General features: G+C 35.3%; 1 protein-coding gene and 1 long non-coding RNA gene across 5 annotated transcripts in view; one reads left to right on the top strand and one right to left on the bottom strand.

The window, feature by feature from the left end:
- The first annotated feature begins 71 nt into the window (after positions 1-71).
- On the top strand, positions 72-22226 carry LOC135839524 (uncharacterized). Of its 4 annotated transcripts, none has more exons than XM_065355600.1 (7): positions 72-378; positions 465-1120; positions 1217-1317; positions 1387-1472; positions 1547-1636; positions 4739-4847; positions 21995-22226. In XM_065355600.1, the coding sequence occupies exons 1-7, from the start codon at positions 365-367 to the stop codon at positions 22130-22132; spliced, it is 1194 nt and encodes a 397-aa protein (XP_065211672.1). In that variant the 5' UTR covers positions 72-364; the 3' UTR covers positions 22133-22226. The 4 variants fall into 4 exon arrangements, with proteins under 4 accessions (XP_065211672.1, XP_065211695.1, XP_065211687.1 ...); XM_065355623.1 differs by lacking the exon at positions 21995-22226 and adding an exon at positions 5152-5900 and having other exon boundaries at positions 73-378; XM_065355615.1 differs by lacking the exon at positions 21995-22226 and adding an exon at positions 5484-5900 and having other exon boundaries at positions 73-378.
- LOC135839565 (uncharacterized) overlaps positions 9586-24543 on the bottom strand; it is a 212839-nt gene continuing 197881 nt past the window's right edge. The window contains exons 7-8 of the long non-coding RNA XR_010557614.1: positions 21968-22102; positions 9586-9939 (exon numbers count right to left, since the gene is read on the bottom strand). This is a non-coding gene — a long non-coding RNA (uncharacterized LOC135839565). The remainder of the gene's footprint in view (positions 9940-21967; positions 22103-24543) is intronic.

Here is a 24543-nt window from a genome sequence, read left to right on the forward strand (position 1 = left end):
GTGAAGATGCATGTGAAAAGCCAAAAAATCGATTTCAGAATAATCCACTATCCAGTTACCGTTGCTTATCGTACATCCTTGCCTATCAACTTTTTGTATTCAGATTTCTGATTTCTTGAAGTTTTTGTGATTAAACTTCCTTCAAAATCGGTTAATTAACGAAAGTAGACTCGAAATTAATAAACACTGAGTAGGGTGATCCATGTAGTTCATTCAGTAAACGAAATTCAGTGTATTGAAATTCAAAAGTAACGAGCTTTCAATTGAAATCTACGGATATCAGATCCACCATCCGAACGAAATCGTATAAATAATCCATCAACTTAGAAGGAAGTGTTATGATTTAGAAGACAAATCATTATCAATGGACCAACTAAGGTATTATTATACTTCTCTAATATCATAATACGTATTCTCCCATCATGCACGTACTAAACAAACCCATCATCATGGTTCTATTCCAGACGAAAACCCACCTCAGACTTCGCTTACCAAGACGTATCAAAACGTAAAGATAAGAATCGCTCTCACCATAAATCGTACTACAACCGTACACCAGACTGGCACCAGTACGAATCATCCGAATTCTCGGTCGGACAATGGAATTCACAAGCAGGCCAAAGACTCTACCCGACCATGTCTGACTCAGCAGTATGCGGTTACTCATTACCATGCGATTACACCATAAACTCCGGATATCAATTTTACCCCGTTTGTTCACCCATGTATCCGATCGGATTAGAATACTCTCGTCGTCGTGTAACCCGTAGAAAGAGTAAATTTCCCCACGACACCGAATCGCCCAGCAATAGCGCTTCGAATTTCACTAGTTTACCTCCGGTCAATCTGGAAGACGTTAATTGTAACCAAAAAAGACGTTTTAGCGATCCCGGCTTGAATAACGTAGACGAGTCGAACGAAGCTAGCAGCGAATCTTCCGACGTCGACGAGTACGACGCCGTCAACGAATCGTTGATCGAGCAAATTACCGAATTGAAGAGCGACAATAAAAGGCTCGTTACCGAGTTGGAAACAACCAAAGACGAATTGAAAACTGTTAAATCTCAAGTGTCGGCGATATCTAGTAAAATTTCGTGCCATGAACCGTTATCTTTAGCTCGTGAGTGTTTACGTTGATTGTACATATATAGGAGAGATGAACGATGCAGGTTATCGTATTACGTACTGATTTATGTGTTTTGGAACTTGTTTGCAGAAATGGTCAAAGAAATTCGCGACGCTGCTCAGATTCGAGAAAACGTTTTACTTTCCAAAGTTGAAGCTTTAATAGAAAAATGTTCGAATACCAAAAATATGGTGAGTAAAGAGCCTACGAGAGCTGGCATAAGTTGATTAACCAAAAATAATAATTTTTCTCCCCTACAGACAAACATATCAAACGAAATAGATTCGTTGAAGAAACGAATTTCATCGCTGGAACATCAACTAGATCATTTGCGAATACATTCCAAGTAATTTATCAATTTAATCCGCATTCTATAATTCTCATTAGACGATTAACGAGTCTATAATTTTTCCTACACAGAGTCGATGGTAAAATAAACGGTAACGCGACACCTTCCGAGATCGATGCTATTCATAAAAAAAGGATTGAAAAATCAGATAAACTTTCCAAGTACGTTGTCGTCATCTCTAATAATTCTTTTCCATTTAGTCCGGCATATGACAATAGGAGTAATTGCACCCCTCCCCCCGATCTTCCGGTACAACTTTTTTCTTAAAGGGGACATCCTAAGGAACATTTTAAAGCAAACTTACCCAAAAAAAAGTTGGCCTTACTCACAAAATGGCGGCCATTTTGATTGACAGGTCAGCCGAAATCGCAGATTTTGCGTTTCAACATAGGACTTGCACGAAATTTTTCAAACCTACAAAGGTAGATCGAAAGATCATGCAAAAATTTATCACCTGTCAAAATTTCGAGTGCTAAAGTGCGTTTTTCGATTTTTGGTGAATTTTTGAAAATCCCATTTTGGCCAAAAATGAGGGAGAGAATCAAAATTTTACCAAATTGACCAAGAAAGCTGAAATTTGGGATATACCCTATTTTCGGCATGCCAAATCGATTGGAAACAGTTTCAACCTGTTTTGAGTAGTTCTGGAGCCTCCTGCAGATTTTTGAAACTCGAAATTCCCACAAAATTCCATCAAATTGGAGTTGTAAAGCTGAAATATATTCTTAAAACTAATTTCAATACTCTACGAAGTACTGCAGGTGAATTGTCGTTTTGGAGCCTCCGGCGGCATTTTGAAAATTCCTGAAGCCTCCAGCAGATTTTTGAAACTTTAAATTTTTACAAAATGTCATCAAATGGAGATGGAAAGCTGAAATTTACTCTACACTCCAATTTTAACACCCTCTGAAGACGACTTCAGGTGGGTTCAAGTCATTTTAGAGCCTCCAGCGACTTTTTTGAAAATTACTGGAGCCTCCAGTAGATTTTTGAAAATTGAAATTTCCCCAAAATTTCATCAAACTGAGATGGAGAGTCGAAATTTATTGCAAAAACTAATTTCAATACGCTACGAAGTACTGTAGGTGAATTTCAAACCGTTTTGGAGCCTCCAGCGGCATTTTGACAATTCCTGAAGCCTCCAGCAGATTATTGAAACTTTAAAATTTTACAAAATCTCATCAAAGGGAGATGGAAAGCTGAAATTTACTCTACACTCCAATTTTAACACACTCTGAAGACGACTTCAGGTGGGTTCAAGTCATTTTAGAGCATCCAGCGACTTTTTTGAGAATTACTGGAGCCTCCAGTACATTTGTGAAACCTGAAATTCCAGCAACATTAATTTATCAAATGGAGAAGCTGAAATTTACTTCGCAGACTAGATGGTGGTTTCAAATGGTTTTAAAGCTTCCAGCTATTTTTAGGAAATTTCAAGTTTCCAAAAAACGGCATACAACCTTTCAAAAAGTCGCTGGAGGCTCCAAAACGACTTGAAATCCACCAGCAGTCAACTTCGTAGCGTATTGAAATTAGTTTGCAGAACGAATTTCGACTCTCCATCTCAGTTTGATGAAATTTTGGGGAAATTTCAATTTTCAAAAATCTACTGGAGGCTCCAGTAATTTTCAAAAAAGTCGCTGGAGACTCTAAAATGACTTGAACCCACCAGAAGTCGTCTTCAGATGGTGTTAAAATTAGTTTGCAGAATGGATTTCGACTCTCCATCTCAGTTTTGATGAAATTTTGTGAAAATTTAAAATTTAAAAAATCGGCTGGAGGCTCCAGTAATTTCCAAAAAAGTCGCTGGAGGCTCTAAAATGACTTGAACCCACCTTAAGTCTTCTTCAGAGGGTGTTAAAATTGGAGTGTAGAGTAAATTTCAGCTTTCCATCTCCCTTTGATGAGATTTTGTAAAAATTTAAAGTTTCAATAATCTGCTGTAAGGCTTCAGGAATTTTCAAAAAGCTGCTGGTGGCTCCAAAACGACTTGAAATCCACCAGCAGTCAAATTCGTAGCGTATTGAAATTAGTTTGCAGAATGAATTTCGACTCTCCATCTCAGTTTAATGAAATTTTGGGGAAATTTCAAGTTTCAAAAATCTACTATAGGCTCCAGTAATTTTTCAAAAAAATCGTTGGATGCTCTAAAATGACTTGAACCCACCTGAAGTCGTCTTCAAAGGGTGTTAAAATTGGAGTGTATTGTAAATTTCAGCTTTCCATCTCCCTTTGATGAGATTTTGTAAAAATTTAAAGTTTCAAAAAGCTGCTGGAGGCTCCAAAACGACTGAAAATTCGCCAGCAGTCAACTTCGTAGCGTATTGAAATTAGTTTGCAGAATGAATTTCGACTCTCCATCTCAGTTTGATGAAATTTTGGGGAGATTTCAAGTTTCAAAAATCTACTGAAGGCTCCAGTAATTTTCAAAAAAGTCGTTGGAGGCTCAAAAATGACTTGAAATCTACCAGAAGTCGTTTTCAGAGGGTGTTAAATTTAGAGTGTAGAGTAAATTTCAGCTTTCCATCGCCATTTGATGAAATTTTGTGAAAATTTAAAGTTTCAAAAATCTGCTGGAGGCTTCAGGAATTTTCAAAAAGTCGCTGGAGGCTCCAAAACGACTTGAAATCCACCTGCAGTACTTCGTAGCGTATTGAAATCAGTTTTTAGAATAAATTTTAGCTTTACAACTCCAATTTGATAAAATTTTGTGGTAATTTCGAGTTTCAAAAATCTGCTGGAGGCTCCAGAACTGCTCAAAACTGGTTGAAACCGTTTCCAATCGATTTGGCATGTCGAAAATAGGGCATAACCCACATTTCAGTTCTCTTGGTCAATTTGGTAAAATTTTGATTTTTTCCCTCATTTTTGGCCAAAATGGGATTTTCAAAAATTCACCAAAAATCGAAAAACGCACTTTAGCACTTGAAATTTTGACAGGTGATAAATTTTTGCATGATCTTTCGATCTACCTTTGTAGGTTTGAAAAATTTCGTGCAAGTCCCACGTTGAAACGCAAAATCTGCGATTTCGGCTGATCTGTCAATCAAAATGACCGCCATTTTGTAAGTAAGGCAAACTTTTTTTTGGGAAAGTTTGCTTTAAAATATTCTTTAGGATGCCCCCTTTAAGAAAAAAGTTGTGCCGGAGGATCGACGGGGGGGGGGGGGGGGTGGCAATTACTCCTATTGTCATATGCCGGACTAATTCGCCCGACGACAATTTCATCCCTTTTAATACCCATCATCGTTCAAATTTTTCAGATCATTAGATATCGAAACGGTGAAAAAAGAAGACTCCGGTAATTTGGATTCGGTGAATTCCGATGCTCAAGAAACCGGCTCAGATTGTAACGGGAATTCCCTTAGTACAGTAAGTTGCGAATCTCTGTCCAGCAGCTTAGGACCGGGCTCGTTGCACTCGGCACATGTAACCTTATGCGGACCGGTTACTGATTTATGACCCATGCTATCTTTAAATTTTCTCTGTGTCCGAGCACCACCGTAATGACAAATAATAATTTAAAAAATTAACATTTTTTTTTCTAGCTCAACTTTTTCATAACGATTCGTTCATCGTTTTTCTTTACGTGATGTTTTTTTTTTCTAACATAAATTCTTATCTACCTATTTTTTTAAGTCATTCAAAACCTTATTTTCTTTTTCTATTGTTCTAGATTATTTGAAACCGAAGAATTTCCTAACTCGCGATTTAATTTTTCGTACTAACTCGAAAATCGCGATCGGGGCTTTACTAAAAAAAATTCGGAGCTGTTCGAGACGATTTACAATCTTTTCTACTCTTGGTTTTTCTTTTTAAATTTCTGTCTATTCTACTTATAATACGGTATATAATGATAAAATCGTGTTCTCAATTGTTTCTTTTTTTTTAGTACTACCTTTTGTTACGGGATACATTTTTTCCCTTATGCATGTTGTTATTTTGTATACCTATCTATACTACATAGTATGACTGATTGATAATGCTTTTTGTTCTTACTTAATATAGTCCGGGTATTTGCTGTTCCGGTTGTGAAGTACCTTGTTGTGATGAATTTTTTTGTTTTCTCAACTCGATAAGGCTGACGCTGTGTAATTTCTTCTTCGGATGTACCTACGTTAAAACATAGATACGTTATTTTTATATACGACATTTTTTTTTTTTTGCAACATATCAACCAACAACGCCGTTGTGTATTATTGATAAGAGTAAAAATTAACGAGGCGATAATCGTTGTATTGTTAACCTATGTGCCTTATATACTTTTATTAATTTACATTTGTTATCACTTTGTTCTGTTCTTTTTCATAATTTTTTTTTCTCTTTCGGGGTATACTACGTTTATATTCACACGTACTATAATAATTATTAAGACAATTAATTTTTTTTTTCTTTCTTTTCAAATGAACTGTTACCATTTAATAACGGGTTTTTCATTTATTTCTCATTCATTTCTCTCACTCTCCGTTTCGGTGTACATTTAGCACATTGTTGCTTAGCTCAGCTGCAATCGATACCTCTTTAAATACGTTCGTTAATTACTTTTGTGTTTTTTTTTTTTTTTTATTCTGAGGCTAAAAAGAGGAGCCAACGACTCGACCAATATGTCACTAATTTATTAATGAACGTACGCTACCGTCCTCTCTTTCGGGGAGGAAATAGATACTTAGGCGAGTGCCACAATTCAGGTACGCAGGCACACGTTCCGACACGTGCATGTACCGGAAGTACTCGATGTCACGAGGTGTATGGTTTTAACAAAAAAAAAAAACGAGGAAGAAACTGGACAGTGGCTGGGCTAACGACGACGACTACGACGATGCGTCCGTCGAGGATAATTTATAGCCATTATTATTTTTATTATTTTTTCAAACTCGATTATGATGGTAATGGTATAACAATGAAGCTTTCTATTATACAAAGTATAGTAAGTATAGATGATAGGGTTGGAATTATGCACGATGCATATACCTTACCTAAACCTATAACTTATTCGTTAATAAATTTTAAACGAACTACCAACTCGATGCAGTGTACGAATATGATTTGGCATGCGAAGTGAAGTGAGTCATTTTTAATAGGTACGAGATGCTTGAAAAAAAATAATAACCATCGAGTATTTTCAATTTCAATTTATACTGCTTAAGTAAATAACAGACGGGTCGTGGTTGTTTTGTTCTATACGAAACGCCGACGTTGCAGTTTAGCTATAACGATGAATAGAAATGCGGGAATAGTTTCAATTCGACGAAGGGGTAAATTGCTATAAATACACTGTTCTTCGTTGAAAATGATTGGTTAGAGGATTTGAAAGCTTTGGAGTAAGCCAAGTGATCCAGATTTACAAACTGTACTTCCGGGTAAAATAAGTGAGATGCCCATGTCCTCGGATTTTTTAAAAATTTAATGAAACATTGTTGGGTAGGTTTTAGGTACCTTTTAAAAAAAATGTAGGAGTGGAAAAATCCCCTCCCCTAACTCACCCCCTTGCCCACAATGGCAAAAAAACGCTTATTTTTCGGGGGGAAAAAATCATACTTCAACGAGTTTTGACACAAAATGTATAACGAAGATACGAGTATAAGTCTATTTAGTCATATGAAATTTTAGAATTTTTTTTGGTTCCCTGAAGGGGGGAGGGGAGATATTGACAAAAGAAAATTTAAAACTCCCATATCTCCAAACTTGATTGGAGGTGGGGTTGGTGGCATTTTGTTGGCTCCAAACATTTTTTTTAAAGGTACCCAACAATGTTTCATCAAAATTACAAAAATCCGAGGACAGGAGAATTTCACCTATTTTAGCTGAGAATACCCTTTTTAAGACAGATCTGGATGATTCCCATATTTCAAGTATTGCGGAAGCAGTTAATTTAAAAAGAGCACTCAATCAAGTTTCAAGGGCTCTAATTTAAAAAAAAAAAAAAAACTGAATCGAATTAAACATGTTTACAAAAAAACAGTCGAAAAATCATTTGACTAAAATCACGAAAATTTGCCCAAAACTTATAATATTTTTGCAAAATACTTGCATGAAAAAATGCTTCAAATATAGTTGAACTGTATATTAAAATGAAATAATTGAAAATGACCAAAAACTGCTAAAATTTCAATGAGATCTGCCCCGAAATGCAGAAAGAAGTGTTGAAAACGCTTTGAAAATGATTCAAAAACATTTTAAAAAACAGCATTAACAGAATTAAAACTATCCTGAAAATAACAGAAAAAAAAAAAAAAAAAGGGAAATAATCACTGAAAATTGTTTCTAAAAAAAGAAAGTTGCATTAAATTTCCCAAAATGCATAAAAAAGTGACGTAAAAAAAGTCAAAAGAAAAACATATTAAAATCACTAAAATTACCCAAACTACCAAGTTAAACTTTTCAATAAAATTAAAAACAGATCAAAATGGTATAAAAAAAACTAAAAAAAACTAAAAAAAAAACGCATCAAAACGACTGAAAATTACTGAAAAGTTTGGTCAAAATTGAGAATTACTTATTAAAGTGAATGGTTCTTTCATAGATATCTAAGTTGCCAAAAAGTGTTGTTTTTTCGCAGCAATTGCAGAAAAAAACCTTCTACTTCGTAAAATTTTAGAAAGCCTTAATTTTTGACGCAAAAAAATCGGTTTTTCTTTTTGTCAAAATTGCAAGAAAAATAAATCATGTTTTCGATCAGAATTATCCAAAAATCTTACTTTTTCGACAAAACGTCCAAAAAATCCTTTTTGGTGAAAACTGCAAAAAGTACCACTTTTTCGTCAAAATTGTCAAAAAAAACCTATTTTTTCGGTCGAAATTTTCAGGAATTCTCGTTTTTTCACTTTTCAAAAATTTGGTGTTGAAATTGAAAGAAAAAGTTTTTTTTAAAAAATCAAAACTAAGTAATAAAATTTTTTACTGTTTTGTCAAACTTGAAATTGCAAAAATTGGCTGTTTCTCATCAACATTTTCAACAGGCTTTGTTTTTTTGCAAAATTGCAGGAAACCTTGATTTTGGTCAAAATTTTTAGCCAGCCTTTTGTCAAAATTGCAAAAAGAGATCAATTTTCGCCAAAACTACTAGAATTTTTTACACTTTACTTTATTTTCTGATCTTCCTGTAATTCTAATTCAAAAACTCGTAGGAACAAACTCGTGTTGAAAAAAAAAAAACCAAAAAATTAAGAAAATTCACTTTAACCAAAAACGATATTCAAACTTCAAACAATCAAACCATTTCTGAATACCCCCCTCCTTTTAGAAATCTCCCCAGCAGAGCCGTCAAGAGCCTAAGTGGGCGTGAGGCATTTAGACAATTTGGTCCCATTTCTAGGGAAGAAGCTATTACAGAGATTTTTTGAGAAGGGGAAGGAGGAGAGGGTTCGAATGAAAGTCTTCCGATCGATACAAGGAAAAAATGTAGCAGTTTTTTCGATTATGACTTGACTTATAAAAATTTTCATTTTTTATTTCATTTTTTTTTGGTTTTTGATTTTTGGGAGTTCATAATTTATGAATGTTTGTATTTGATAATAAGAAATAAATTGGCCCGAAAGTTTTTGAAAAATTTGATTTCGAGAGGCCTTAAAAACGATGTTTTTTTAGGAAGTTGATTTTGAAAAAAAAAAGAGGACAGGCCAGAGCGAAAACTTTAGAAAATTTGTGTTTTAAGAGAATTAAAAAGGATATTTTTTTATGCAAAGCATTCATTTTTTGGCTTTCAAAATTTTAGAATTTGAACGTTTTCTTTTAGGATGATAATTTTGAAAAAGAAAAGAGAACAGGTCCAAGTAAGGGCGAAAGCTGTTGAAAATTTGTATTTCGAGAGGCAGAAAAACGATACTTTTTATGCGAGTTCAAAAATTGGATAATATTTAAGAAGCGAAACGAGGGCAAAAGCTTTTGAGAATTTGTGTAAATAAGAGTTTCAAGCTCCTTTGGATCCAAAAAGATTACCACCAGAACTCTCTTGAAATAAAAAGAATCGTAAAGTGTTTCAAACTCATTCAGACGAGTTCAAAAGAATTCTGAAAAAAGAGTTACAAAACAGTTTGAACTCTTTTTGAAAAAAATAGTTGAACTCAAAGTTTTATTCTTCTGACGAAAAAGTTCAAAAGCAATTCAACTCTTGACTCTTTTTTAAAAAAAGCTTAGTTTGGAAAAAGTTTACCCAACTCTTTTTTTCAAAGAGTCAGCCCGGCCCTGTCCAATCGTAATTATTCGAGGATTATTCAAAATAATATCTTACCTTCAAACGAGGTCGAAACTTTCGAAACATCGGCTGAAATCATCTTCCAATATATTCCAATGACTCTGTTTTATTTCCGCATCGCTGGTCTTATTGGTAGGTCGCAGGTTAGATACACTTGATAACTTATATTCCACCGTTCCAGAGGGTGAAAAGAACTCAGCAATTCGTAATACATAATAACCTTTTTCACGCTACAAATTTTCTAAACACATTGTAGGTAGGTAGATCAGTCTAAAACAGAAAAAAATAAGAAACAAATATTAAATACTCGAGTGTCAAGTTGTATACTCGTATTATAAATTAAAATGGATCGTAAAAAATTTTTAAAAATAGAAGAATTTACTTATAGACCAAATTCAATTCAAAGGAGACTTTCATTTTGAGTAGGAAGTAAAACAGAATTTTTTTCAGCTCCAGAGCTGTCCCTTAGATACTCGTATACCTATAAATCTTCAATGAAGTGGTATTTAATCCATTTTTTGATTTTTGAAAAAAATTTTAAAATGCCTCAAATAGCCTTTTTCATAAATGTTAATTTTTTACAAAAAAATTTTTAATCTGAAAATTGGGTTTCGTTTATGAATCGACCCTCTCTCCCTCGTTCCACTTCTAATCGATTGCGATCAAACCTCTCCACCCCCCACCCACTTAAATTAATCCTTCGAATCGATCGTGATGCGTGGAGTCATCAGCAAGTTTTCATTTTTTCCACTGCATTGAAATCCTGTTAGAAAAAAATAACCGAAGAGTGGGGATGCAAACTTCTTAGCTATTTATGAGATACTCGTAGGTACTGAAAATAAAATAAAATGGTCAAATATGAAAATTTGTGTCTCATTTCCTAATTTCGGCCAATTTTTATCTATTTTTTTTTTTTTTTTGAAAAGGGAATATGACCTAAGGGTGAACGAGATATTTAAAAGCCACTTCTCCCCCACCACCATAAAAAAAATCGAAATTATCTAGGCATAATTTTAAAATTCAAATTTCTGTATAAATTTCGTGATAGTCCGGCATATGACAATAGGAGTAATTGCACCCCCCCCCCCGCCGATCCTCCGGGACAACTTTTTTCTTAAAGAGGACATCCTAAGGAACATTTTAATGCAAACGTGCCCAAAAAAAAGTTGGCCTTACTTACAAAATGGCGGCCATTTTGGTTGACAGGTCAGCCGAAATTGCAGATTTTGCGTTTTAACATAAGAGTTGCACAACATTTTTCAAACTTTACAAAGGTAGATCGAAAGATCATGGAAAAATTTATCACCTGTCAAAATTTCAAGTGCTAAAGTGCGTTTTTCGATTTTTGGTGAATTTTTGAAAATCCCATTTAGGCCCAAAATGAGGGAAAAAATCAACATTTTACCAAATTGACCAAGAAAGCTAAAATTTGCGATATACCCTATTTTTGACATGCCAAATCGATTGGAAACAGTTTCAACCCGTTTTGAGCAAATCTGGAGCCTCCAGCAAATTTTTGAAACTCGAAATTCCCACAAAATTCCATCAAATTGGAGTTGTAAAGCTAAAATGTTGAATTTCAAGTGGTTTTGGAGCCTCCAGCGACTTTTTGAAAATTCCTGGAGCCTCCAGCAGATTTTTGAAACTTTAAATTTTCACAAAATTTCATCAAATGTAGATGGAAAGCAGTAATTTACTCTACACTCCAATTTTAACACCCTCTGAAGACGACTTCTGGTGTGTTCAAGTCATTTTAGAGCCTCCAGCGCCTTTTTTGAAAATTACTGGAGCCTCCAGTACATTTTTGAAACTTTAAATGTTCACAAAATTTCATCAAACTGAGATGGAGAGTCGAAATTCATTCTGCAAACTAATTTCAATATGCTACGAAGTTGACTGCTGGTAAATTTCAAGTCGTTTTGGAGCCTCCAGCGACTTTTTGAAAGGTTGTATGACGTTTTTTTTTTGGAAAACTGAAATTTCCTGAAAGTAGCTGGAAGCTTCAAAACCATTTGAAACCACCACGTAGTCTGCCAAGTAAATTTCAGCTTGCCAACTCCATTTGATAAATTGATGTAGGGGAAATTTCAAATTTAAAAACTCTGCTGGAGGCTCCAGTAATTTTCAAAAAAGTCGCTGGAGGCTCTGAAATGACTTGAAATCTGCCAGAAGTCGTCTTATTCAGAGGGTGTTAAAATTGGAGTGTAGAGTAAATTTCAGCTTTCGATCTCCATTTGATGAAATTGTGTAAAAATTAAAAGTTTCAAAAATCTGCTGGAGGCTTATTTATTCTGAAAACTAATTTTACTGCAGGTGGATTTCAAGTTAATTTGGCGCCTCCAGCGACTTTTTGAAAATTCCTGAAGCCTCCAGCAGATTTTTGAAACATTAAATTTTCACAAAATTTTATCAAATGGAGATGGAAAGCTGAAATTTACTCTCCACTCAAATTTTAACACCCTCTGAAGACGACTTCTGGCGGATTTCAAGTCATTTTAGGGCCTCCAGCGACTTTTTTGAAAGGTTGTATGTCTTTTTTTGGAAAATTGAAATTTCCTAAAAGTAGCTGGAAGCTTCAAAACGATTGGAAACCACCATGTAGTCTGCGAAGTAAATTTCAGCTTGCGAACTCCATTTGATAAATTAATGTTGGGGTTTCATGTTTCGAAAATCTACTGGAGGCTACAATAATTTTCAAAAAGCTGCTGGAGGCTCCAAAACGACTTGAAATCCACCAGCAGTCAACTTCGTACCGTATTGAAATTAGTTTGCAGAATGAATTTCGACTCTCCATCTCAGTTTGATGAAATTTTGGGGAAATTTAAGTTTCAAAAATCTGCTGGAGGCTTCAGGAATTTTCAAAATACCACTGGAGGCTCCAAAACGACTTGAAATTCACCTGCAGTGCTTCGTCGTAGCGTATTGAGATTAGTTGTTAGAATAAATTTCTGCTTTACAACTCCCATTTGATGGAATTTTGTGGGAATTTCGAGTTTCAAAAATTTGCTGGAGGCGCCAGAACTGTTCAAAACGGGTTGAAACCGTTTCCAATTGATTTGGCATGTCAAAAATAGGGTATATCCCAAATTTCAGCTTTCTTGGTCAATTTGGTAAAATTTTGATTTTTTCCCTCATTTTTGGCCTAAATTGGATTTTCAAAAATTCAACAAAAATCGAAAAACGCACTTTAGCACTTGAAATTTTGACAGGTGATAAATTTTTGCATGATCTTTCGATCTACCTTTGTGAAGTTTGAAAAATTTCGTGCAAGTCCTATGTTGAAACGCAAAATCTGCAATTTCGGCTGACCTGTCAATCGAAATGGCCGCCATTTTGTAAGTAAGGCCAACTTTTTTTTGGGCAGATTCGCTTTAAAATGTTTCTTAGGATGTTCTCTTTAAGAAAAAAGTTGTCCCGGTGGATCGGCGGGGGGGGGGGGGCAGGACTATGAGTTTTGAACTCGAGTGGCTGAAAATTTCATTATTTTATTTCACTATCGAGTCTTTTATTCCTGCACTCTTCTATGAAATCTTTTCCCCTCCAGCGTAACGTTCCCATCTGCTTGAGATTACTCTACATTGAGCGGTTTTTAATTTTCCTGTCATTTTTCGCATTTCATTTGAAGATTTTTGTTCGATATTGGCTGCGCCTCTCTCTCTCTCTCTCTCTCTCTTCCATTTTATAATACGTACTATTTTTTCTAGTGATAAAAATCTCAAAATGGGACATTGTAAAATCGTAAAACATCAAGATCGTGTTGAATTCGCTTCAAAATAACTAAAACGTTTTCTTCTTAAAAATTCGTGGGTGGTACATCTACATACAAAAAAATCACACGAATACGTGGAAATAATTTCACAATATTGGGATAAAAAGCGTTTATTCTGGGAAAAATTGACGTCGACCGGTCGGCTATATTATAGGATGTGAATCCACCCAGCGCCCTTATATCGCTGTACTGCTCGTACGTTATAAAAGGATACATTTATATGGAAGAATGATGAGAATTAGATAAAAAGCAGACCGCCGCGCCTCGCCTCGCCTCATCCGAGTCAAAATGCATCTAAAACATTTTAAAATTACTCGATTTTCTCGGCATAGTATATCTAAGGGCGAAGGAGTGAACCGAACACGAAGCTGGGTGTGGAGGGCACAAGGGGAGATGGAATGTTTGTATGCTTTTCATTTTGAAACCGTAAACCAGTCAGAAAAAGGTTGGAGAAGTTGAAAATTTTAGGCTATAGCAGCCGGATGTAAATATTGACTGATGCTTGTACCCTTTTTTTTTTCGTCTTCTTCTTCATCATCATCGCTCTAGCTTTCCATAAGTATACGAGTAGTATACGTATTATACATATATAGGTATACGAAGGATAGGCATAGGCTATACACAACATTAAAGAGGAAAGAGAGCTTGCGCGCCGTGCGCCGTTTATTCGTGTATAGTGTATACTTTGTTGTGTTTCGTCGACGACTACGACGACTACGACGGGTAATTCAAATAAAAGATACACCCCTTTGTACCCCTTTTTTCCACACAGCCTTTGCTTCGCGTTACGAAACCTTTTTCAAAGAAGACGACGGTGGCGCAGGAGGAGGCGGCGGCGTCGAGCTTGAGCGCCGCCGGAGCGCCGCGTATATAACTTCACCTACTCTCCGGGCTCTCGTCGTCGTCGTCGGTAACCATGTTGCAAGCTATATAACCTCCCTAAGACGTACACACATACACACAGAAACAGATTACAAACCCACTTTAAGTTTATTAAACCCCCTAAAATAGTTTTAATATTGTATACGCGAATCTTTCACTATAGAGCGCCGCCGACTGGGACTACGCGAGTTTGCTGCTCGTTTCCTCCTCTTCATCCTCATCCTCCCCATCATCATCATCATCATCATCATCGTCCTCTTACAGCCAAGTGTTTTTTCTCCGCACCGGTATCGAATAGTCGAGCTTTTGTTTCATTTTCGCTCTTAATCCTTAATTCAATTTTTAATTAAAATTTTACTCTCCTTCTAATTGGCATTTTTAATTAAACGCGTAGAGCCCGGAATTCCCGCTAATTCGATTTGTTTGATTATGTTTTAAGCGTTCTACGGCGCTGTTTTGGTTTCGTTTATAGTGCTTTATATACTTTTACGTAGGTACCTGTTTTCATGTTGGATGGAATGACGTAACTATGTACCTATATACAGACGCTGAGCTTACTAAATCACCATCGTAGTAATTAAAAATCGATCTGAAATCGTCGTAGGTTCAGTTGGTTTTGAATTTCGCATTTGATGCCCCACCCACCCCCTCCCTCATTGGACTGATGAAACTTTGTTGAGCTAAATGGTCGATGATGGCATCGTCCATCATCGCAGATTTCGGAGAGACGTACTTATTTGTGTTCGAAAGTAGCTGATCGACGATTTTATAGAAAACTAGCCAGACAAGAAAACCTTTTTTGAACTGATACCTACTCTCCGATTTGAACGAAATCAAACTAGATTTAATTGAAAAAGCCTGCCCTAAAACCCTCGTAACCAAAATTTTAATAATGCATTCGGTTCATTTTTGGATTTTTGAAATTTAAAAATATTTCTCCCTACTAGTGGGAAAAAATCAAAAGGCATGGAGTAGGTAAATCAGATTGTTTGATTTTTTGAAAATTGTTGTTTCAGAATCCTTCTACTGTAAATTACCCCCCTTTTTTCGAGAAAAAATTTTTCTTGGTCTTACCAAACAGTTTGTTGGTCTCCTTGTAGGGACCTCCTTTTATTCAAAGGGCGACACTGAGAATCAACACCGAGATGGGAGACCGACGAGGACAATTTTTTGATGAAAATAGGTCATTTTAAGTTCGTAGAAGAATTTATTCTGATACAGAATTTGGAGATTTTAAAAAATTTCCACCAATTTTTTGATTCTTTTTCTGTGGGAGGGAGAGGGAGGAGGGGTCAGGTTGATGCGGGGGGATCGCCATTGTTTATAGGGGCCACCAGCAGTCGACTTTGTAGCGTATCGAAATTAGTTACTTGCATAATGAGTTTCGGCTTTCCATTTCTATTTTATGTAGTTTTGGGAAATTTCAAGTTTCAAAAATCTATACTGGAGGCTCCAGTAATTTTTAAAAAGTCGCTGGAGGCTCTAAAACGACTTAAAATCCACCTGAAGTTGACTTCGTAGCGCATTGAAATTAGTTTGCAGAACGAATTTTGGCTTTCCAACTCTATTTGATGAAGTTTTGAGAAATTTCGAGTTTAAAAAATCTGCTGGAGGCTCCAGAACTGCTCAAAGCGGTATAAAACGGTTTCCAATCGATTTGGCATGTCGAAAATAGGGTGTATCCCAAATTTCAGCTTTCTTGGTCAATTTGGTAAAATTTTGATTTTTTTTTCTCCTTTTTGGTCTAAATTTGATTTTCAAAAATTCACCAAAAATCAAAAAAGGCACTTTAGCATTTGAAATTTTGACAGGTGACGAATTTTAGCCTGATCTTTCGATCTATGTACCTTTGTACGGTTTAAAAAATACATGTGCGATTTCGGCTGACCTGTCAATCAAAATGGCCGCCATTTTGTAAGCAGGGCCACTTTTTTTTTAGGACAAGGGCTAGAAATGTTCCTTAGGACTCCCCCTTAAAGAAAAAAGTTGTCCCGGAGGATCGTCTTATGCGGGTTCACCAACTAAAAGCTTATTCTTTCGTCAAGCCAAAAATAGAGTTGAATTTTTCACCCTTCCATTCTCGGTTACATTTATCCTGCAGGATTTGGCCGGTCAATGCCTTGGAGAAAAATAAAAGCTTGCTGAAGACGACTCCGTGCCATGATCGACTCGGAGGGTTGATTTTAGGAGGGAGGGTGCAGTTTTAGGAGGCTCCAGATTAGATCGAAAATGATCGCAAAATCGATTCGAATTGAAAGGAGGGGAAGAGGGTCCACTAACGAACAAAAACCAATTTTCAGATCTGTATATAGTCCGACATATGACAATAGGAGTAATTGAACCACCCCCCCCCCCCGCCGATCCTCCAGGACAACTTTTTTCTTAAAGGGGACATCCTAAGGAACATTTTAAAGCAAACTTGCCCAAAAAAAAGGTGGCCTTACTTACAAAATGGCGGCCATTTTGATTGACAAGTCAGCCGGAATGGCAGATTTTGCGTTTCAACATAGGACTTGCACGAAATTTTTCAAATTTACGAAGGTAGATGGAAAGATTATGCAAAAATTTATCACCTGTCAAAATTTCAAGTGCTAAAGTGCGTTTTTCGATTTTTGGTGAACTTTTGAAAATCCCATATTGGCCAAAAATGAGGGGAAAAATCAAAATTTTACCAAATTGACCAAGAAAGCTGAAATTTGGGATATATCCTATTTTTGACATGCCAAATCCATTGGAAACGGTTTCAACCCGTTTTGAGCAGTTCTGGAGCCTCCAGCAAATTTTTGAGAGTCGAAATTCCCACAAAATTCCATCAAATTGGAGTTGTAAAGCTAAAATTTATTCTGAAAACTAATTTTACTGCAGGTGGATTTCAAGTTAATTTGGCGCCTCCAGCGACTTTTTGAAAATTCCTGAAGCCTCCAGCAGATTTTTGAAACATTAAATTTTCACAAAATTTTATCAAATGGAGATGGAAAGCTGAAATTTACTCTCCACTCAAATTTTAACACCCTCTGAAGACGACTTCTGGCGGATTTCAAGTCATTTTAGGGCCTCCAGCGACTTTTTTGAAAGGTTGTATGTCTTTTTTTGGAAAATTGAAATTTCCTAAAAGTAGCTGGAAGCTTCAAAACGATTTGAAATCACCATGCAGTCTGCGAAATAAATTTCAGCTCGCGAACTCCATTTGATAAATTAATGTTGGGGTTTCATGTTTCGAAAATCTACTGGAGGCTACAATAATTTTCAAAAAAGTCGCTGGAGGCTCCAAAACGACTTGAAATCCACCAGCAGTCAACTTCGTAGCGTATTGAAATTAGTTTGCAGAATGAATTTCGAATCTCCATCTCAGTTTGATGAAATTTTGTGAAAATTTAAAGTTTCAAAAATCTACTGAAGGCTCCAGTAATTTTCAAAAAAATCGCTGGAGCCTCCAACGACTTTTTGGAAGGTTGTATGACCTTTTTTTTGGAAAATTGAAATTTCCTAAACGTTGCTGGAAGCTTCAAAACCATTTGAAATCACCATATAGTCTGCGAAGTGAATTTCAGCTTGCCAACTCCATTTGATAAATTAATATTGGGGAAATTTCAAGTTTCAAAAATTTACTGGAGGCTCCAGTAATTATCAAAAAAGTCGCTGGAGGCTCTAAAATGACTTGAACCCACCTGAAATCGTTTTCAGAGGGTGTTAAATTTAGAGTGTAGAGTAAATTTCAGCTTTCCATCTCCATTTGATGAAATTTTGTGAAAATTTAAAGTTTCAAATATCTGCTGGAGGCTTCAGGAATTTTCAAAAAGTCGCTGAAGGCTCCATAACGACTTGAAATTTACCTGCAGTACTTCGTAGCGTATTGAAATTAGTTTTCTGAATAAATTTTAGCTTTACAACTCCAATTTGATGGAATTATCACCTGTCAAAATTTCAAGTGCTAAAGTGCGTTTTTCGATTTTTGGTGAATTTTTGAAAATCGAATTTAGGCCAAAAATGAGGGAAAAAATCAAAATTTTACCAAATTGACCAAGAAAGCTGAAATTTGGGATTCACCCTATTTTCGACATGCCAAATCGATTGGAAACGGTTTCAACTCGTTTTGAGCAGTTCTGGAGCCTCCAGCAGATTTTTGAAACTCGAAATTCCCACAAAATTCTATCAAATTGGAGTTGTAAAGCTAAAATTTATTCTAAAAACCAATTTCAATACGCTACGAAGTACTGCAGGTGAATTTCAAGTCGTTTTGGATCCTCCAGCGACTTTTTGAAAATTCCTGAAACCTCCAGCCGATTGTTGAAACTTTAAATTTTCACAAAATTTCATCAAATGAAGATGGAAATTTGAAATTTACTCTACTTTCCAATTTTAACACCCTCTGAAAACGACTTCTGGTGGATTTCAAGTCATTTTAGGGCCTCTAGCAACTTTTTTGAAAATTACTGGAGCCTCCAGTAGATTTTTGAAACTTGAAAATTCCCCAACATTAATTTATCAAATGGAGTTGGCCAGCTGAAATTTACTTCGCAGATGACATGGTGGTTTCAAAGGGTTTTGAAGCTTCCAGCTACTTTTAGGAAATTTCATTTTTCCAAAAAAACGTCATACAACCTTTCAAAAAGTTGCTGGAGGCTCTAAAACGACTTGAAATTCACCAGCAGTCAACTTCGTAGCGTATTGAAATTAGTTTGCAGAATGAATTTCGACTCTCCATCTTAGTTTGATGATATTTAGGGGAAATTTCAAGTTTCAAAAATCTACTGGAGGCTCCAATATTTTCAAAAAAGTCGTTGGATGCTGTAAAATGACTTGAAATCCACCAGAAGACGTTTTCAGAGGGTGTTAAAATTGGAGTGTAGAGTAAATTTCAGTTTTCCATCTCCATTTTGGTGAAATTTCGTGAAAATTTAAAGTTTCAAAAATCTGCTGGAGGCTTCAGGAATTTTCAAAAAGTCGCTGGAAGATCCAAAACTACTTGAAATTCATCTGCAGTATTTCGTAACGCATTGAAATTAGTTTTTAGTATAAATTTTAGCTTTACAACTCCAGTTTGATGGAATTTTGTGGGAATTTCGAGTTTCAAAACTCTGCTGGAGGCTCCAGAACTGCTCAAAACGGGTTGAAACCGTTTCCAATCGATTTGGCATGTCGAAAATAGGGTGTATCCCAAATTTCAGGTTTCTTTGTCAATTTGGTAAGATTTTGATTTTTTCCCTCATTTTTGGCCTAAATTCGATTTTCAAAAATTCACCAAAAATCGAAAAACGCACTTTAGCACTTGAAATTTTGACAGGTGATAATTTTTGCATGATCTTTCGATCTACCTTTGTAAAGTTTGAAAAAGGTCGTGCAAGTCCTATGTTGAAACGCAAAATCTGCGATTTCGGCTGACCTGTCAATCAAAATGGCCGCCATTTTGTACGTAAGGCCAACTTTTTTTTGGGCAATTTTGCTTTAAAATGTTCCTTAGGATGTCCCCTTTAAGAAAAAAGTTGTTCCGTAGGATGGGGGGGGGTGCAATTACTCCTATTATTGTCATATGCCGGACTAATAACAAAATTCACCTACCTAATTTTTTAAAATAAAAAATTTATGCTTAGGATTAGGACTATTTTTGGTGCTTTCAAAAATTATCAAATATAAATGTCCGCGGCTCAAAATTTGATTCTGAGGTGAGGTTTGAGTAACATGTTCTTTCAGTGAATCAAATTTCTGCTCAACCTGAATTGATGAGTTGTAAAGATTCCACTTTCAAAAAACAAAAAAACATGACTTGGAAGAGAAAGAATCAAATATGATGGGAAACATTTTGGCGATTTTCACTTCATTTTGCTCCTAAGAGATTAAACATTGACACGAGAATTATATTGAGATTTTTCACTTTCTAAATACCTACTCACTTGGTACCAAACCTACTAAGCTACTTGAAAAAACAAAAAAAAAAAAACACGATCGCACTTTATTTGGAATTTATTCAAATTTCGAGAAAACTAAAGAAATATTGAATTATTTTCTTATAAAATTGAAATCCAAAAAAATTGAGGAAGTCTGAGTGCACGAAATATCAACTTTTTGTTCATCACATGTACGATGTTTAGCAAAACTGTCAGCTTGTGGAATATTTTCAGAATTTCTGAAAGATTTTGAGTACAATTTCTCACAAGATTTACTCTCCCTTCGTTCAAAAAATGCATTTTTTCACATTTCCTCCTTCTTTCACCCCTCCTCACCACGATAATTATTTTTCTTCAACGGTTCTCTCCTCGAGAGAAAAATAAAACTTTTCCTTCGTTATTGGGCCGGTTAACCGAATTGAGCTTTTTAATTGTCCCTATTCGCAGAAATGCAGGATCATAAGTACATAGAAGAACCAATTGGACAATCTGAAAAATGAAAAAATTAATCGAAATCGACGAAATCTCAGCTGTATTTACCAAGAGTGCCAAGAACTTCGCGATATCTCGATAATATTACGTACCTATACAAGTCTATTTTAAAATTAATACTCGATTATCTTTGCTAAAACGATTACAATATAATCCATGCAAACGCAACACCACCCCATCCTACGCCATCCCTTACCCTCTCTTAGATATCTTGTAAAAACCTAAATAAATTTATCTATCCTTAGCCACGACGAATGTTTCGATTTCGAGTAAGTACTTAGGCCACATATCTACGAGTACATCGAGTAAAAAAAAGATATGTACTAGGAAGAAACGCCTCGCAAAATGCTGGGAACGTTTGCAATGTCAACACGACCACGGATGTGCCCCTTTTTTCTTGTCTATTGTCGTTGTTGATATTGACGAATCTTTAAAGGGAGGAAGAGAATTTCCGATGGCCCGGTTCTTTTATTTGTTTTCCTGAATGGGTTCGCGTTCGCCTGTGCTCGAACACAAAACATAATTTATGTAAAAGGTAAATACATAGTAAATATGGAATCGGGCTTCGGCTCAGGCTCGAACGTTTTCTACCTCTTCGACGTCGTTTCGGCGCTTTTCTGTTTTTTTCGCATAAAAACGTAAAAAAAAAATCCGACCGACGTTCTACTGCTCTGCTCTGCTCTGCTATACCTACCTTTTTGAAAACGTGGAAAAAATTGGTCGTTGGAATTACCTATACACGATTCCATGTTGGTTTTTTTTCACCATAAGTACGAGTACTATACAAAGGTACATAGGTAAGGTAAGTAAGGTATTGGGATTGGGTTTTGTGGTGGTCGATTACAATGCATCTGTGTTAACTCGGTCTATCTGTCCCTCTCTTCGTTCTCTGTCGTCTGTGAAACGATTAACAAATTATTTTATCGTCTTATGTAAATATCAACCAGCGTACACGACGTATATTCTTCCCTCATCAACTGTTCGAGTGTGCTGTATGAAAAACGACGACGAAGGGTTACGCTACTTAACTCTTATACCGCATCGTATAGAGCCTGCCTCATCGACAAATATAGCTTCAAAAGTTAAACGAATCGGATGGTTGCGAGTGATGAAGTACTTCATCATTCTTTCACCGTTCTGCAGCGTTTATATTATCGATTTGTAATCAAATATTTTCATATTTTTTCCTCGTTTTGTTTCGATATCTAACCATCGTACCTAATTTTGTATCTGAGCTTTTTTTAAGATGGCTGAACTAATGCAGACTTACTTGATTGTTTTCATTTTCCACGAATAGGTTGGAATCTTTTCCTCATTGACCAATCCAGCTTGGATGATAACAGACACGAGAGTGGTCTCATTTGCCGAGATTCTACTTCACTTCATCCGGCAGTTTGTTCAGCTCCTGAAACAAGTCATTCATTACTTACACTAACTACAAGTTACTAATTTAGCATAAAAAATTAAAAATATTTATTAATTCAAAAAAAAAAAAAAAAAATTGTAATCCAAGTTTTAAAACTTGACTATGAGTAGGTAATTGGGCACACATTAAATCTTTGCAAAGGAAGAAAGGAGAAACAAAATAATAACACAAAAAAATCAATCGACCAAAAATTTTCAGTTTTTCTGAATTTTTCGTCGAAATCGGAAGGTTGAAGGGGCAATGAGCAAGAAATATTGAAATTCAAGCTCAAATCAGAGCCCTCAAACTTCAATAGGTAGAAATAACACTAGATAACAATCGATGTTCTCACTGCTTTTAATAAGATACAACTTTTTTGGTTTTCATGGAAATTTAGAGCTCGTTATACCTTCAGGGTGGTGATGAAACTGCGAAAATCTTTCCAAAATTGAGAAAAGACTGAAAAGAGTGTCGGAGAAAGTGAGGAGTGAAAGAAAAAAATGTCATTCTTTCAACAATAGAATGTCATTCCTTATGAATTTTTCATTCGATTTCTTAGGAACAATCTTTTGAATATCTTTAACACCTCAATGCTTTGTATTTTTCAACACTTCCAATGGCATTTCAAACTCGTGTTTTTTTCAATTGGTAGGTATAGTTAGGTACCTAGTTATCTATTTTAAGAATATTTTCATCAATTATTGTAATCAACTAATCATTAATCGCTAAGAAATTATTATTAACGTGGTATTATTTTTTTAAACGAATAAAACAACAAAGACATCATTATAGCAATCAACTACATACAACGGATTTCTAACATTTTTTATGATTTATTACTCTTTCGACAATTTCAATGGACCACTCAATCAACCAAAAAAATATTTGTACAACATTAGAAGTAGAATGGAATTCAAAACAGCGCGATTTCAATAATTTTCATCATTTTTACATTTTCGGACGAAAAGAAATAATTTGACCCCCTCCCCCTCAATCCAATTATTCCTCCGTTCTCAGGGCTGCAATTAAAAACTTTTTTGGAGTCGATAACTCAAAACTACCTCGAGATAGAAGATTCACTGAAAAAAAGAATTTTGAAATATCGATAGCGAGATACAAGAAAAATCTCAAAATCTCTGGACAAAATAACTCAAAACACCAAATTTGAAAATTGAAATATCTATAGTTAGATCGAAAACAATGTTAGAACATACAAATTTTGAAATCTTGAGACAAATAAAAATTTCCAAATTTTGAGGTCAGCAAGGTTTAGAAATCTGGAGAAATTAAAATCTTTGTATCTCGAGAGAAATCCCACGAATTCTCGGAACAAAAAAATCTTGAAATATCAAAAAAAGCTTGAGATCAAAAAAATTAGGAAATCTTAAATCTTGAACTCGAAGGATCTTGAACATTTGGAGGCAAACAATCTTGAAATCTCGAGGTATAAATATCTCGAAATCTATAAAAATCTTCTGACAATGAAATCATGAAATTAAGAAAATCGGAAAATTTCAGGAGAACTCAAAAAATCATGAAAACTTGAGATCAACAAATTTTTTTAATTTGGTGAGATGGAAATCTCTAAAAACACGAAAAGTTTTAAAATCTTCATCTCAGAAAATCTTAAAATGCGAAGAAATGAAAACCTTGAATTTTGAATGAAAAATCTCAAGATCTCAGAAATATTGAGGTATAAACACCTCAAAAACCATAAAAAAAACTAGAAATCTTGAGATCACAAAATCAATTGAAATCTTCAAACAAGACCCCAGAAATCTTAATCAGTATTTTTAAACTCAAATAATCTTGAAAACTCACACTTGAAAAATCTTGAGATCTAGATCAGTAAAAAAACGTAAAAATCAAGTATAAACTTGAGAAGATCAACAAAAACCTGGAATCTGGAGAAATCAAAAGATAAATCGCGAGAATTTTTCATCAAAATAAACCTTATTGAAACCTCGAAACAGGAAAATCTTGAAATCTAGAGATTGAAAATAATATCCTATAAAACTCTTGACGTCTCATAATTTCAATTAAAACTTCAAAATCTGGAGCCATTGTAAGGTATTGAAAACACACGAATTTTTTTTCTCGAAGATTCGAGACATAAACACCTCAAAATATAAAAATCTTTACAGAATTCCAGACCAAAAAAGTCTTAAAATCATCCAATTAAAAGAAATCTTCAGATCTCAGAATTAAAAAATTTGAAATTTGAAGACAAAGCTTGAAATTTTGAGAGGAAGGAGGGGGGGTTACATGGAATCTCATTGATGAATAAAAACCTCAAAATATCGATACACAACGATCCCATATAGTCCGGCATATGACAATAAGAGTAATTGCAACCACGCCCCCCCCCGCCGATCCTCCGGGATAACTTTTTTCTTAAAGCGGGCATCCTAAGGAACATTTTAAAGCAAACTTGCCCAAAA

Source organism: Planococcus citri, chromosome 1, assembly GCF_950023065.1.
Source record: "Planococcus citri chromosome 1, ihPlaCitr1.1, whole genome shotgun sequence".
In the NCBI taxonomy this organism is placed as follows: Eukaryota; Metazoa; Arthropoda; class Insecta; order Hemiptera; family Pseudococcidae; genus Planococcus; species Planococcus citri.